This window comes from Orcinus orca, chromosome 1 (genome assembly GCF_937001465.1).
Source record: "Orcinus orca chromosome 1, mOrcOrc1.1, whole genome shotgun sequence".
In the NCBI taxonomy this organism is placed as follows: Eukaryota; Metazoa; Chordata; class Mammalia; order Artiodactyla; family Delphinidae; genus Orcinus; species Orcinus orca.
Genome location: NC_064559.1, coordinates 156,077,500 through 156,092,329, shown reverse-complemented (window position 1 = coordinate 156,092,329; position 14,830 = coordinate 156,077,500). Strand labels below are relative to the sequence as shown.

At 36.6% G+C, this 14,830-nt stretch overlaps 1 protein-coding gene across 3 annotated transcripts in view; it reads left to right on the top strand.

The window, feature by feature from the left end:
- Window positions 1-14,830, top strand: part of PDE4B (phosphodiesterase 4B) — a 600,461-nt gene that overhangs the window by 195,149 nt on the left and 390,482 nt on the right. Inside the window, exon 1 of one of the 3 annotated variants that reach the window (XM_004280773.4) lies at window positions 5,406-5,846. The exons of the other annotated variants lie outside the window; for them this stretch is intronic. Within the exon in view, the coding sequence (XP_004280821.1) occupies window positions 5,611-5,846 (236 nt within the window). The 5' untranslated portion in view covers window positions 5,406-5,610. Of the gene's footprint in view, window positions 1-5,405; window positions 5,847-14,830 lie in introns of those variants that run through there. 3 annotated transcript variants of the gene reach the window in all.

Genomic DNA, 14,830 nt, shown 5'->3' with positions numbered 1-14,830 from the left:
AAGAGAGGAGCTCCCTTAGTTTTTTTTTGTCTCTGCAGTCTCCCTTCATAGAATGTGCCTTGTGAAAGAAGCACCTAATTACTCTGCCAAAACCAGAAAGCAGTATGAAGAGAGGGCATAGCAAGTCTGTCCTGCCTGTATACCACCAAATGAACAGAGATTGCAATGCATAGGTATTCTGCTTTTGCATTGCAGTGAGAATATTAATAATAATATAATAATGATGATAATGATAATAATAATTTTTTAAAGAACAAAGAAATGCTAGTTAAAATGGCAAAACATAGCCAAATGGCTATGATTTAGGAAGTTCATTTTGAAATCCTGTGTAAGATCAAGTATAAGAAGTTAGGATATTGACTGAACTAGCTTTCAAGACAGAAAGAAAAATCTGAGACTAACAGGAGAACATGATTTGGGGCAGTACCTTAATTTTCTATTCATATTTTCCATCAATAAATACTAATCAATCAAGATGCAATCTCAGGCTCTGGAGATACAAAGATAAGTAAAATATTGATAGCTTAGGTCCTTAGAGAGCTCATAGGTTAGTTCAGGAGACAAATGAAAATATGTACTATGGTATACTATGAAACATTCTGAGAGATGAATCCAGTGCTTGTGGAGTACATTAGGCCATTGTGTGGGCTTCTGCTCTTACTCTGAGTGTAATGTGGAGCCACTGGAGTGTTTTTGTTTCTTAAATAGGATAATCTCTGAGAACTTTATGATACCATGCTCAAGCATTTAGAGTACAGGCTTCCCACTTCCTCTCTAGGATTCAGGTGACACTGAAGGTGGTTAAGGCTAAAACTGATCTTTCTGGAACATCAGTTTACTAATGATGAGTAATTAATTGTATCATATGGATAAAAGTGAAGCCTTCATATCATCGTATAAAAATAACACGCTAGATAACTTCAGACTCAAAGCATTTAGTACTTGTGAACATATACTTCTAGTGACATGACTAGACCACCCTAGGAGCCTGCATTCCCTCTGCTGTCTCATTAGGTATCTTCTGTTATAAAAAGCTTGGTGTAGGATCAACTCCTTAAATGCTATGCAATTTTGTGTCTTGATATTCTCATTGGAAAATGGGCAAAATAACATGCATTCGGTCTACAAAATTTAGTGAGTATCCACTCTGTGCCAAACTCTGTTCCATGTTCTAGAAATGAACAAGACTCAACCCAGCCCTAAAAGACCTCATGGTTTAATACTAGGGAGAAGTCCAACAAGCATTTCAATAGCACTTGTCTGATATGTTTGTAATGAGAACCAAATGAAACAACTTATTAAAAATGCTTACAATAATATCTGGCATCCAGGAGGTATGCAATAAATGTAAATTCCTTCTTTATAATCTCTTAATTCTTAAGAGTAGTCAGCTAATTGTTCTTCTCCAAGATGGCTAGACAACTATTAATATTTTCATTCAGTTGAATGTTGTCTTTTCTTCAATCATGTTAGAATAATTCTCTAGTTCCATTTCTGCTAACTGAAATAGAGAAATTGGGATGAGTTGCTGTCTGTGGTGAGTAGGGTATTCTGTTGAAAGAGGCAACAGTTGTTTCTTGCTGTTCTGTATTTACTTACTACCTTGTCTGACTGAAGGAAGAGCTTGTGTATTTTCTACTCAATTGAGTAGAGCCTAATGGCGGTGCTCAGATGGTGTGTTGTTTTAAATAAAGAGAACTGAATAATGATATAAATAAAGATACAATCCACAGTAATTTAACTGTTAATATTGACAGTCTTAAATCTGTTCCTCTTTAAAAAGAAACTTCTGAATAAACTCTGTCTTTTCAAATCTCTAGCTTTGTATTTACAGTAGATGTGAGCCATGTTATATTGCATTTAATACTGTTATGTATAATATTATTGCACAGAATCAGTAGTTTTATGCCTTTAAAATACTTTAGTTTTATAAGAACAGTTAGTTAAAAATTAGTCACTCAGTTCAGAGGAAATATATTCCAAGTTAACTTTTAAAGTCTGAAAAATATTGAATATAAAAAGAGTACAATTATTTTCACTTAAAATAAATTGATTACAAAGCTGTTACCTTTAAAAAAACATTTTAACTATTATAATACTTGCACTGTAAGTTTATCATTTTGTTTGGTTGAAATTAATTTGCTTTCCATTTCAATTTAATGAAAAATCAACGTTTTGATTTGTCCATAATATTTATACATAATACATTATTGACTGTTATTGACCATAAAGCTCTATTCAGATCCTTGAATGATACTTTATGATGATAATTCTTGATTCTTGTTGCTTTGACAGGATGTGGATACCAGGAATTTCATTATTTAAAATTGAGACCTAGCTGTAATTGGAATTCTCAAGTAATTCCCAAGGTGAATTATCTGCACATTAATAAATTGACTCAGTTACTCATTTCTCCCTTTGAGGAGAAACAGCTAAGCATTATGTGTGGACAGGAGGGTTTTCACTATGGTTCTTTAGCTCCTTCCGAGGCACTCAGAAGGGCACAATAACTCATTTGCTTTCTTCTTGGCTTTTTCTCCTGTTCTCTGGCTCTCTCTCTCAAAACAGTATATTCTTTGCTAAACTATGGCAGGGTGTTATTTGCTTTTACTGTGCTTTTGTTTTACATTTTCTTAGATACCATCTCCTGTTTTTTACCGTCTATATTCATCTTTGATTTCAATATTTAACACAGTATCAAGTTTTTCTATAGTATTTTGACTCTAGAAACAAACTTTTGTGCATATATCTGTAAACATGCATTTCCTTTTCTTAGAGGTAACTAATTCAGACTTTGAAACAGTCTGGTTATCTTTTTTTTTTTTTTTTTTGCGGTACGCGGGCCTCTCACTGTTGTGGCCTCTCCCGTTGCGGAGCACAGGCTCCGGACGCACAGGCTCAGCGGCCATGGCTCACGGGCCCAGCCGCTCCGCGGCATGTGGGATCCTCCTGGACCAGGGCACGAACCCGTGTCCCCTGCATCGGCAGGCGGACTCTCAACCACTGCGCCACCAGGGAAGCCCAGTCTGGTTATCTTTTAAGTTTTGTATTTCAATTAGCTGTCTTTGGTATTCCTAAATGTTATTTAGAGTAGGTAGAATTAACCGACTTTACATATTTTTGAGAATTCTAATTCTTAGGATGATTCTCAAAATTTCTTTAACTGGGACATTGGCTGTCATAGTAGGCAAAGAGAGAATAATGTGAAGTGTCACATAATGTCACGTAAGTTGACAGTAAGAATTAGAAAGTAATTATAATAGTACTGCTATGCTGCTTTAGGTAAGTTTATGTCAACATTTCCTTATCTGAATCCCAGTTCACATACTAAATCTGGGTGGTGAAATTTGCCATAATTTTGAGAGCCATTATTTTTAAAAATCCCTAAAATGCTTATAGTGTTTTGGCAGCCTTAAAAAGTGAATAAGACTTCAAATTGCTATTTCATTTTTTTGCAAATAAGTCACTCTGAATATTGGCAGGTTCACATATTCTCACATTCCAGTTTTATATCCCATTATTGTTGGAAGAAAGTCCTAGCTTTGTTTTCATAATGCAGTAAATAATAGATAGCTTTAACTATATTTTCTCTCATGACATTACTAACAATTTATTCTCAAATAGAGCAGTTAAAATATCTTCAAATATATAAAGTGCGTGTGCTAGGGCTTTGCTGGGCAAAATGACTATGTTGACCTCTCTTATCGTATAACGTAAGAACATTCAACTGGGAATCAGAAAGCCTTGGTTTTAGCGTTTGCTCTAATGTCAACTACAAACAGGACTTTGGACAAGTCACTGAAGTTCTCTATGTCTGTTTCCTTGTCTTTAAAATCAGGAGCCAAACAAGGTGATTACTGGGATTCACTCAAACTTTAAAATTCCATGACTTTGCCTTTGTTCATAATATATTTTAGGGTACTGTTGCAATACTTATATCCTTCCAAGGCAGTACCTGTAAACTTGGAGTTTAAATCCTTCCCATTAAGTTTAAACCATTTCCCCCAAGGGCTAGAGTGGGGTTTATTTTTTCCTATACACAGGTCATTGTCTGCTCTTATTCAGCCCTTTAGATATTCAGCCAGAGTATATGACATATGTAAATGATTTTATAAAGGTGGAAGTTCTCACGCCTTAGAGGAAAAAATGAATTTCTTGCTTTTTCACTGAAGTCTTACTGTGAATCATTCCTAGCTGTCACTCACATTGACTAGCCCCAGTTCTGTTTTGCCAAATTTGTGTGAGATCAGGCTGGCCCTAGTAGTAGACATTGCAGGTACAGAATTTCACAGCATCTGTACACTTAGAGCACTAAAATATTCTTTTTACTTCTTTTAAAGTGTAGAAGCTGCATGCCAGTATATTTCTAAATGATATTTCAGGTTACAGTGATCTGATTTGGAACTTGAGACATTTTTTTGGACTCCCCTGCCCATATGTCTCACTGGCATGCCCTTGTGAACCAAGTACACACGCACTAGCAAGTAAAGATACCCACACACAGACACTGTTGTGTACATCTACCTGCACGTGCATGCGTGCACACACACATGCATGATGCTTGACTTTGGACCCTGCAGGTGTGACGGGGAGCATTCATCTCTCCTGGTTGTTACCTCCATTTCCATTCTAGGGAACTTTGACTTTCAGAAGTGACTTTACATCTAACAGAGAGTGGCTGCTGTGGGCACCTCAGGGACAATGAAGTTAAGCAGAAGAATGAGGGCAATTTTTATTGGATTAAAGATTAGTCTTTAAATTCCTTAGGGGAATGAACCAAATCTAATGTTTTCCTGTTAGCTGACACTTTCTATAGGGATGTGGTTTTGGATCTTTTGGAGGGGAGAGGGAAAAAAAAAAACTTCAGCAAATCAGCTCTTTCATTCAGGAATGGAATTTGGGGGGGCTGTTTTAGCTAGACTTTTTGACAATCCCTGATTTAATGTTTTCACTGATGATGAGCGTGGCTTCACAAATGTGAAAATCTGGGCAATGGAGAGTGTTGTTGAGGGGGAAACAGAGTGCAGTTGTTTAAATAGTCCTGGGCCAATAAGCATTTGGTAGGTGGAGTTACTGTTGTGTGCATTACAGAGAAAGATAATTCTGAATGAAGACTTTAAACATCGCACGTGCTGGATGGGCTCTGGTTCTGCTCTTTGTGCAAACAAAAATAGGTGACTGGGCTTTGCTTACTATCCATTAGTGGATGCAGCATGTTTGAAAAGATTTTTTTAAAAAATACATGCAAAGGATTTATCAGAAGCCCTCATGAATATTTCATGAGTTGATATATTCAGCTGAATGAATTCAGCGAGTGTCAGTGTGTAGCTTGCAGACAGACCTCATCCACAAGGAGGCTACTGACATAGGAAGCACTTTGGCGCATTTTCAGAGGCAAAGCCAGGCTGATAAAGCTCCTTGTGACAGGCTGACTTGCCATTCTTCGATTATGCAGTTCTTGCTCTAAGCAGCTCCTACACTGGAGCCACAGCTTCCTAAATTAAACTGAGAACAGTTTGCAGACTTACCAGCCTCCTAACCTGCAGCTGTGTCTCTGCTATGTTTGAGGTTTTTGTTTTGGATGGTGAAAGCCAGCACTCCATATAAGACATGACAGCAAAAGATTCTTCAAAAGAACTTACTGCTTTTGAATCTGAGGTTTACATAAAGACTTTCAAGGAGCAAATGCACTTAGAACTTGAGCTTCCGAGACTACCGGGAAACAGACCTACATCTCCTAAAATTTCTCCACGCAGTTCGCCAAGGAACTCACCATGCTTTTTCAGAAAGTTGCTGGTGAATAAAAGCATTCGGCAGCGTCGTCGCTTCACTGTGGCTCATACGTGGTAAGATGGGACTTGGAGGTGTCTGGAGTGCTTTTCATTAGCAACAGTGATTTAGAAATGTAGCAAATAGGACATTTGAATTTTGTTCATAATACAGAACACATGTGTGAGATGAATGGCGAGCAGGTCAGCTGAAGAATACATAGTCCTCTGTGCGTTAATATCACTGTGCCACTAGCTGTTTCCAGATAAAATGAGCCTCTCACTGTAGAGAGTCTTTAAAATTACTGCTTTAAAAAAAAACACCTAGCTAATTCTAGGGCAACCGAGTATTGAAGGAGTTATAAAAATTCAGTTTTTTTGTTTAATCTCTGTTGAGGTGATTGCTGACTTTTTTGTGTGTATCTTGCGGTTGTTGTTGATGATGTTTTTTAATAGTATATTTTTGGTACAGGGATAAGTGATTCAATCTTAGTTTGGATTCATTTCTTGAGACAATGTATAAAGTCAAACTTAATTTACAGCATTGCCATTTTTTGTAGTATGTAAACTAGTGGTTTTGATTTATCGCCTCTATCTTTACAGTACTTAAGGCAAGGGAAAACTAAGTTCCCACTTCTGAAATTACATGGTTAATTAATTTTATTTATGATTCAAATTGCTATTATCTTTAAGAAATTCTTGTTGTAAAGAAGTGACATAAAATTTATAGATAATAAATAAATTCCCAATTTACTTGGGAATGCCCAAGTAAATTCCAGAACCCTCTGTAAAAACTGTATTGAGGCTGCCACCTTTAATATATATGTTATGTACAAGAGAGTAGCTTCCTTAAACCAGTATAATAACCGAATACAGGGAAAAGCACAAAAGAAATTTTAAAACTTTGGTAGGCCTTTTCAGATTTCTTTGAAGGTTATATTTTCTTTCAGATTAATATACCTTTCAAAATTGGGTACCTATAATTTTTATTTACCAGGGACCATAGCAGTGCAGGGAGCTATTACCTCTTGAAGACATTTCTAGCACAGGGATTTTGACTGCATACTAGATTGCCAACCAACATTATAAACTGAGGATATCTGGTTTTCAAAAATTAATATTTACTTGAATTCTGTGTTTTTACTCGTCTGAAATGTTTGTCTGCCTAATCTACTGCACAGTATATTGGCAAATTCAAGTTACCCCTGGAAATATGTAACTTGCCTTTGATGGACACCACATGTTAAAGCCAGTACACATACTTTACCTAGCTAAAAATGATATGGTTATTTTTGTTTTCTGACAATGCACTGTTGTTCACATAATTGCTTTATTGGGGAACATTTTTTGGTCATCTTTTTGATGAGTTAAATCTTATTATTTAATTGTAATCTCATATTTGTAGAGTCCACGTGGTTAGTTTTTCAACACCTACCAGTGGTAGCATTTAATAAACAGAAGGTTTATATATAAGTATGTAGTGATTTGAGGAAGTCTTCTGTCTCATGATTTACCCCACCCCTAATGTGTGTGTATTTTCACATAGTTTGCTAAGTAGTGTAACTGAATAGGAGAAGGTATATAGGTATATTGTTAGTTAGTTCTCATAAAAGGAATAAAGGTGAGAAAACATATACTTAGATAATAGACTCATATGTTTTACTAGTTGGGTTAATAATTTGACAAGAAGGATACTTAATTTTAAATAACTGATTTTCAGATAGTGGTAAATCTTCATAAAACCTTGGTAATATTTCCTTATTGTAGAGTTTCTGAATATAATAACATGACCTTTCTTTTACTTAGAATAGATTTTTGATGTGCTAGGAAGGTAGAGCTATAAATACTGAATTTTTTCTTTTCAAAAGAACCCAAATTTTAAAATGACTAAAGAGCCAATTTCACCCCTGCATTATACAAGTTTTCTTGCAGCACATTACACAAAGAACAATTAAATGGTATTTGAGGTAACTTATGCTATTAAAGCGATCTTTTTCTAGCTAAGTTAAAAAAATTTTTCTGCAAATTGCTAAAAAACAAAACACATGACTTTAGTATGATGTACCATAATATAGGTTTAAAGAATCCACTAACCACCAAACTTATAAAATAACTTTAATTATGACCATGATTCATTTTCACCCGTTTTTACCTACCAACTCACACACTCTTCTTCTTCTGTTTCTTAGAAAAGTTGTATCACAGTTTGTTTTAACTCCTAAGTCTATATTTATATTTATTTCTGTTGTTTTATCTGAGTGCATGTTTAATATTTTTCAAATTTATTTTCATGAAACATTCAATGAAAATTTCTTTTCATAAAATACACACATATGTATTTGAATGACTTTTTCACTAATCCTAAAAATTATGTGCTCCTGTTTTTAAGCATCATATGTAATTTACACGAGGAAATAAGAGCATAAGTACTTTATTTTTGCCTCTTTGTCATGATGAAATGTAACCATTCTTTCACGATCAACAATTGGTATTTTCCAAACCTTGCATTTAAGTTAGAAATTCCAAGATATGCACTTAGAAGTCTCCAAAAACATGTTATTACTTTACAGTAGATATCTTTTAAGAAGACTGGATTGTTTTGATTCCAGCATTGAAATTAAAGTAATTTTCATGATGAAGCTAAACAATGCAGAGGATGCAGTTTATATCTAAACCCACTGAACATTTTTTTTTTTATCTTCAGTTATTTGTAGATTTCATATGTTGGTCAGATGAATGTGTAGTTCTGGTTTTGAAAACCCAAGTTATGATGAAGTGTGGATTAATGGTAGAAGATTTAAGAAACACTTGTGAAATACTGACTCTGGGATTATTTTTAAAATATCTGACAAATAGTAAATATTCAATGTGTTGTCACTAATCAGAGTATTTACGCAATCCTAAATCTGGAAGGAATTTGGGTGATTATCTCATTGCTTCCTTTTACCCTTGAGCAGGACCACAATTGCTCCATCTTTGACATATGGGAATCTGGCCTATTTTTAAGACTCTGGAGAAAGCAGTTCTATAACCTCACTTAGTACACAGTCTTACTACTTCATAGTCCAGGTATTGAATTATATATGTATTATTTATATATATATATATATATATATATATATATATATATGTAATTTTTGGGGTCTTCAATGGATATAAAGAAAAAATTTATAAGAACTTGCATGAAAATAAAGATCATTATTAACCAGTCCCAGGATTTTTTTTTCACTCATCATGTATAATTGAGCACTGCTGTGAGCAAGAAAAGTAAAAAATGCTGATACGATCAGCATGGATTGCAACATCTACTATATTTTAGGTTCTTTACTAGAATATTCACATGTATTATCTCATTTAAGTTTCATTTGGGGGATAAGAATACTCTAAATTTGTGTTCTTTTCAATGTTGCTTGCTGCAGATATAAAAATGTTCTGAATTACTTTAGCTTCTTCCAAGTATTTCTACTCCATTAATGATTATTTTGACTCTGTACCATTATCCCAAATTTCTAATTTCTTCTTTGAATTCTGAAACCAAGAAGTGGTCACCAAACTCCACGTTAGCTGAAATGAGACAATATAGATAAAAAACATATCCTACACTGCAAAGTGTCAGTGGAATGTTGAGCCTTGATGAGTGGGGAAATTAATGCCAGAGTCCTTAAGGTCGACATATTATTGATCCCTAGCCCCAAATCAGGGGTGATGACTCCTGAGACATAACCTTATCTTCCTTGTCTTATGGGGCCTGCTGGTTCTTGACTGGCACTTACCACATGGTGTTCAGCCTTGTCAACCTTCTCTCCTTTGCTCACGTTCCAACCTCAGTATCAGTTGTCCTCCATTATCAGCAAGCAGCATGATGCTCTGTGACGGAAGCTACTGGTGATGGTCCTGAGTACATCCCAGGTCTACCACACTGCTCCTTTTTTTTTTTTTTTTTTTTTTTTTTGCGGTACGCGGGCCTCTCACTCTTGTGGCCTCTCCCATTGCGGAGCACAGGCTCCGGACGCGCAGGCTCAGCAGCCATGGCTCACGGGCCCAGCCGCTCTGCGGCATGTGGGATCTTCCCAGACCGGGGCACGAACCCGTGTCCCCTGCATCGGCAGGCGGACTCTCAACCACTGCGCCACCAGGGAAGCCCCCACACTGCTCTTGAAGAGCAGATGGATTGGTGAGCACCACTCTGTCTGTCTGTCCCTGCTTGCGCATGGTATATGCTTCACAAAGGACAATATGCTTTCAGAGTTAGTATTAGAAAGAAGACTTAGGTTTTTCTTCCTTTTCCCCATTTAGTTCTACCTGTACCTTGGAAATATTTCCTCATTTTATCAAAAGTTCATGAAATGTGTACACTTTTGTGCCTCATATTTGACCACAAAAGTGTTAAAAGGCATAGTTCATACTCTAAAGGAGCTTACCCCTGACAAGACAAAGCTAGAATAACTGGAGAAGAGTAAAATGAAAGTGATGAATAGTATATGCTTAACCTTTCTCTGAACCTTTAAGCACATTTACTGTCTTACACAATTTAGTCCTAGTTTGTTAGCTAAATCTACTAAATCTGTGCATTGTGTTATTCTTAAATTTCCTTGAATTATTTCCTAGCAGTATTGGACATTTTTTTATTTTATTTTATTTTTTTGCGGTACGCGGGCCTCTCACTGTTGTGGCCTCTCCCGTTGCGGAGCACAGGCTCCAGACACGCAGGCTCAGCGGCCATGGCTCACGGGCCCAGCCGCTCTGCGGCATGTGGGATCTTCCCGGACCGGGGCACGAACCCGTGTCCCCTGCATCGGCAGGCGGACTCTCAACCACTGCGCCACCAGGGAAGCCCTGGACATTTTTTTGAGAAATATCTGTCTTTAAATATTTACTGATTCAACATTTGATTGAACGAAACATTTGTTGAGAGCCTACTATGCTCTGGGCCCTACTCTGGGAGATACAAAATGAGAAAGATAGAGCACTTGCCTTCAAAGAATGCATATACCCCCGGAAGACACACTTATGCATTAATAATTAATCAATAGTGTATAAATAATGCTGTTGAAGAATTACACTCAACTTGTCATAAGAGCAGCAGAAGAAATAAATACCGCTAGAAAGTGAGTCAATGTGTTGGGGAAGGTTTGGAGAGGAGATGACATTTGTAGAATGAATAGGAGTTTTTGAGGAGTGGGCAGGAGGGCATTTTTTTTTTTTTTTTTTTTTTTTTTGCCAAAGAAACAATAATAGGAAAATTCCATCAGCAAATAACAGTAATAATAGCTCACACTTATTTTGGCGCTAAAAATGCATCTGGCATTGTTTTAAATATATTCGCTTATTTTGTGCTATAAAAGGCCCATGAGTTATATACTGTTACTTCCATTTTATCAGAAAATGAATGAAGCACAGGGACGACAAGTAATTTGCCCAGGATTACACGGCAAATAAGGGGCTGAGTTGAGATTTGACTCAGAGCGTGGGGGAAGGTGAGCAAAGTTCATTGGAGTTACAGCCTAAAGTGCAAGGTGGGAGAGATAGGAAGTCAGACTCTGCCTATAGATTGCAGCCATACCCTAGGGCTTCCAATGTCACGAACTTGGGGCTTTATTCCATCATCAGTGGGGAGCCACTGCAAGGTTGTGAGAAGGGGATTGCCATAAATAGCTTTTACTTTGGAACGATGTTTTGCACTCCATTGTGGAGAGTGGATTGGAAGATGAGAGGATTAGAAGGAGGGGGAAAAGGGAGAATGTGCATTTGAGAGATAATGACTTCTAATTATTGTGTATATCCCAAAACATTGAAAACTGCTTATGACATTCTTTATGACTTAAATTATGGTTTATGGAAACTGGGAGGGAAGTATGTAAATTTGGTATCCCTTGCATTTATCACCTTAGCATGATGCTGTGCATAGTTCTAGTTGATGCACTACTTCCAAATGTATCAACCTTAGCGAAGGTGTTTGGGAGGATGGGTGCATCTGGGGAAAACCTAGTAGCTCAGTCCTCATTTACTAGGGGTGCTTTGTGTTGTGTTTTGTGTATAATCCTGGTGAGTTTTTTACAAAGATTATTTTAGTCCACAGTCTGAACTCAATGCCAGTGGAAATCTATGCCTCATAGCGTGATTCTATTGCTTTAATCAGAGCAAGCATTCTCTCAGTAATGCAAGTCTATAAATGGTATTTTCCTGGCCTTTTAGTGTCCGCAAGTCTTCAATATATTGGATTTTAAAAATACTTACTGGAAAAAGGGCTTTGTAAAGTAATGATGACAACCCCCCAGGACACACACTGGAAGGTGGCCCAGCAGGCATGCCTGCTGCCCAACTGCTAAAGTCTAAGCCCTTTTGTGAAATTCCATTTGCTTTCTTTTCCCATTCTTCCTTCTTTTTTTGTCTCCTAGTGTTTCTACTTGGATGTTTATGGTGCTTCCTTCTCTACCATCACTGTCAAGATGTCAGCAACATTATACTTGAGGCATTTAAATGATTCCCAGAAAAGAACCTAAAGTGCTTGCCATGATTTACAGCGCCCTACATTATCTGGCTCCATGCTACCTGTGACCTCATCTCCTATTCTCCAGCCACGTTAGCCTCCTTTCTGTTCAACAACCTTGCATGTTTCCACTTCCGGGACCTTGCACTTGCTATTGCTTCTGCCTGGAAGTCTAGCTCCCTAGATGTTGACGTGGCTCACTCTCTCACTTCTATTCGGGCTTCTACTCAAATATCACTTGCTAGAGAGGCTTCTGCTGACCCCTCTGTCTAAAAAAGCACCTTTCCCTTTTTTGTCCCTTGTTCTGCTTTATTTATCTTCTTGGGTCTTATCATTACCTGGAAATACATTACTGGAAAAGACATGCTTCTTTGTTACGTTGTTTTTCTCTTCTATTGCGTACCAACCCAGCAGAATTGCATGAGGGCAGGGATTCTGTCTTGTTTACTATATCCCAGGCACCTAAAGAAAGGCTGGTGCTTGGTAAATATTTGATAAAAAATAAAAGAAAAAATGAATATTGTTCCTATGTTCTGTTCCTTATTCTTATAGCACTTTCCTTTAGCCTGTTATGAAGGAGGAGAAAAGGAAGCTTAGTTGATACTCTACAAGCATCCTTACTTCATCCATCTCTTAATAGTTGTGTTCCCTTTCTGCCAGTAGGGCTACTCTAACTTGCTTTCTATTTTGTGTTCTATGATACTGTAGATACAGGTTTAATTACAATATCTCACTAGAGGCTAAATGTTTTACATGGTAGCCTATTTAATTAAGCCACTGTGTACAAATCATATTACCTAGCCTGTAGTGCTGTAAAGTAAATATTTGTCTGTAGCACTGTACAGTTATTTATTTCGGTGTTCTTCATATATCAAACAGCGCAGTAGGTGTTTCAGCTCAGGGAAGCTCTACATATCTCTTAACTGTCTCAGTGGAAGTGTTGTATAGAGGAATATATTTGTTATTTGGCCTTTAACATATCTGCATATTATATATTAGAATGCTTAATTATCGATATTTTCCCACTGACGCAGCATCTAAAAAATATTGACACTGAGCTTTTGATAGAATTTCCCCAGGGAACTTGGAAGTAAGAGTCCATGACTTGCAGAGTGAGGAAATTGTGAATTAATAACCCTGTATTCTAGAAGAGACATCCTCAGGAGTGAAAATTTTCACTTGGTGCTGTCTCATTTTTTTCTGAATTGAGAGGTTGGGACCTCTGTCACTCCTAGTAATTTGTTTGACAGAGATATGTTTGAATCCCACTGTGTACTTTAAGTTAAAAAAATAAAAGTAATTTGTTGACCTCAGATTGCTTCTTGCTAGAACTTAGACATTTTCTCTTTGAGGGAGAATACGAATGACTACTTCTCTTGACCTTTTGTGGAAAAGAACACTTGTCACTCGGCATGCACCCCTGACAGGCCCGGCTTGCCCCCCTCCTCCTCCCTATACCCCTCACAACTCCAACTTCTGCAAATTACACAGATTGGAAATAAAGGGGTAGGAGTATTGTGGCTTTAAGGAAAACTGCTTTCAAACTGTATTTTGTGAAACATTAGTGTTCTTGGACCCATTTTTGGAATTCCTTGAAAAAATAAGATAGTGACTCTCTTTTTCCTGGTCCCGGGTTCCAACAAAGAAACATGAATGAATCTAGGCTTGGAGAAATTTGGAGGAGTCACACACATAGATTCTGTAATCTCCAGATGCTTGAAAACCACCAATGTAAGAGATAAATGAGTAGATAGGGAAAAAGAATTCTGGGTAGCTGTGCTTGATAGAGTCATAGAAATTTCCAGACAATTTATAACATTAAGATTATATGCATCTAAGATGTCCAGGAATGGCAGCAGAATAAATGAGGAGGATAGACCTATCTGTGGGTCAAGGAGCGGTTACTGGTAGTGAAGATTTACAATTTCAGAAGGTTGAAAGAATAGTAGTACAATGAATACCCTCTACCTAGATTTACTGATTGTTAGTGTTTTTACATATTTACTGTATCTCTGTACCTCTCTCCATATATAAACTCTTATATATGTTTTCTTTAGTTTGAAGGCAGCACACTTAGATGGAAAGTATTAGTTTGGGATCAAAAAGAGCCTCATATTTTAAAAGTACAGAATTAATTATTTCCATTTCATCAACATGTTCTCATATAAAAATTTGAGTTTAATTCTTAATAGTTGACTAATATACTGACAAGTTATGAATAAGTTTGTGGGCCATTTTAAAAAGTAAACTATTGAAGCAGTTATAGTGGAGGGTTAGAGGTATCTATAATAGTTTATGACTTTTCCTGGTGATAAATTGTTGGTTTTAGGTACTTGAAACCATTTCTAAGAGGATAGATGTCTGTAGCATTCAATTTTTTCTTCCCCCCAAAAGAGATGTTATTTTTTTTTCTAAAACTATAAAACTTGTATCATTAATATGGAATATTATATAATTTCTTAATATACTACACATGGGGTTCTATCATTATATAATTTAGTTGTTATCTTGAATTTTATTTTTACTGTTGATCTTTGTTTTATGTTACATTATCTGGAGTCAAGGAAGCTAG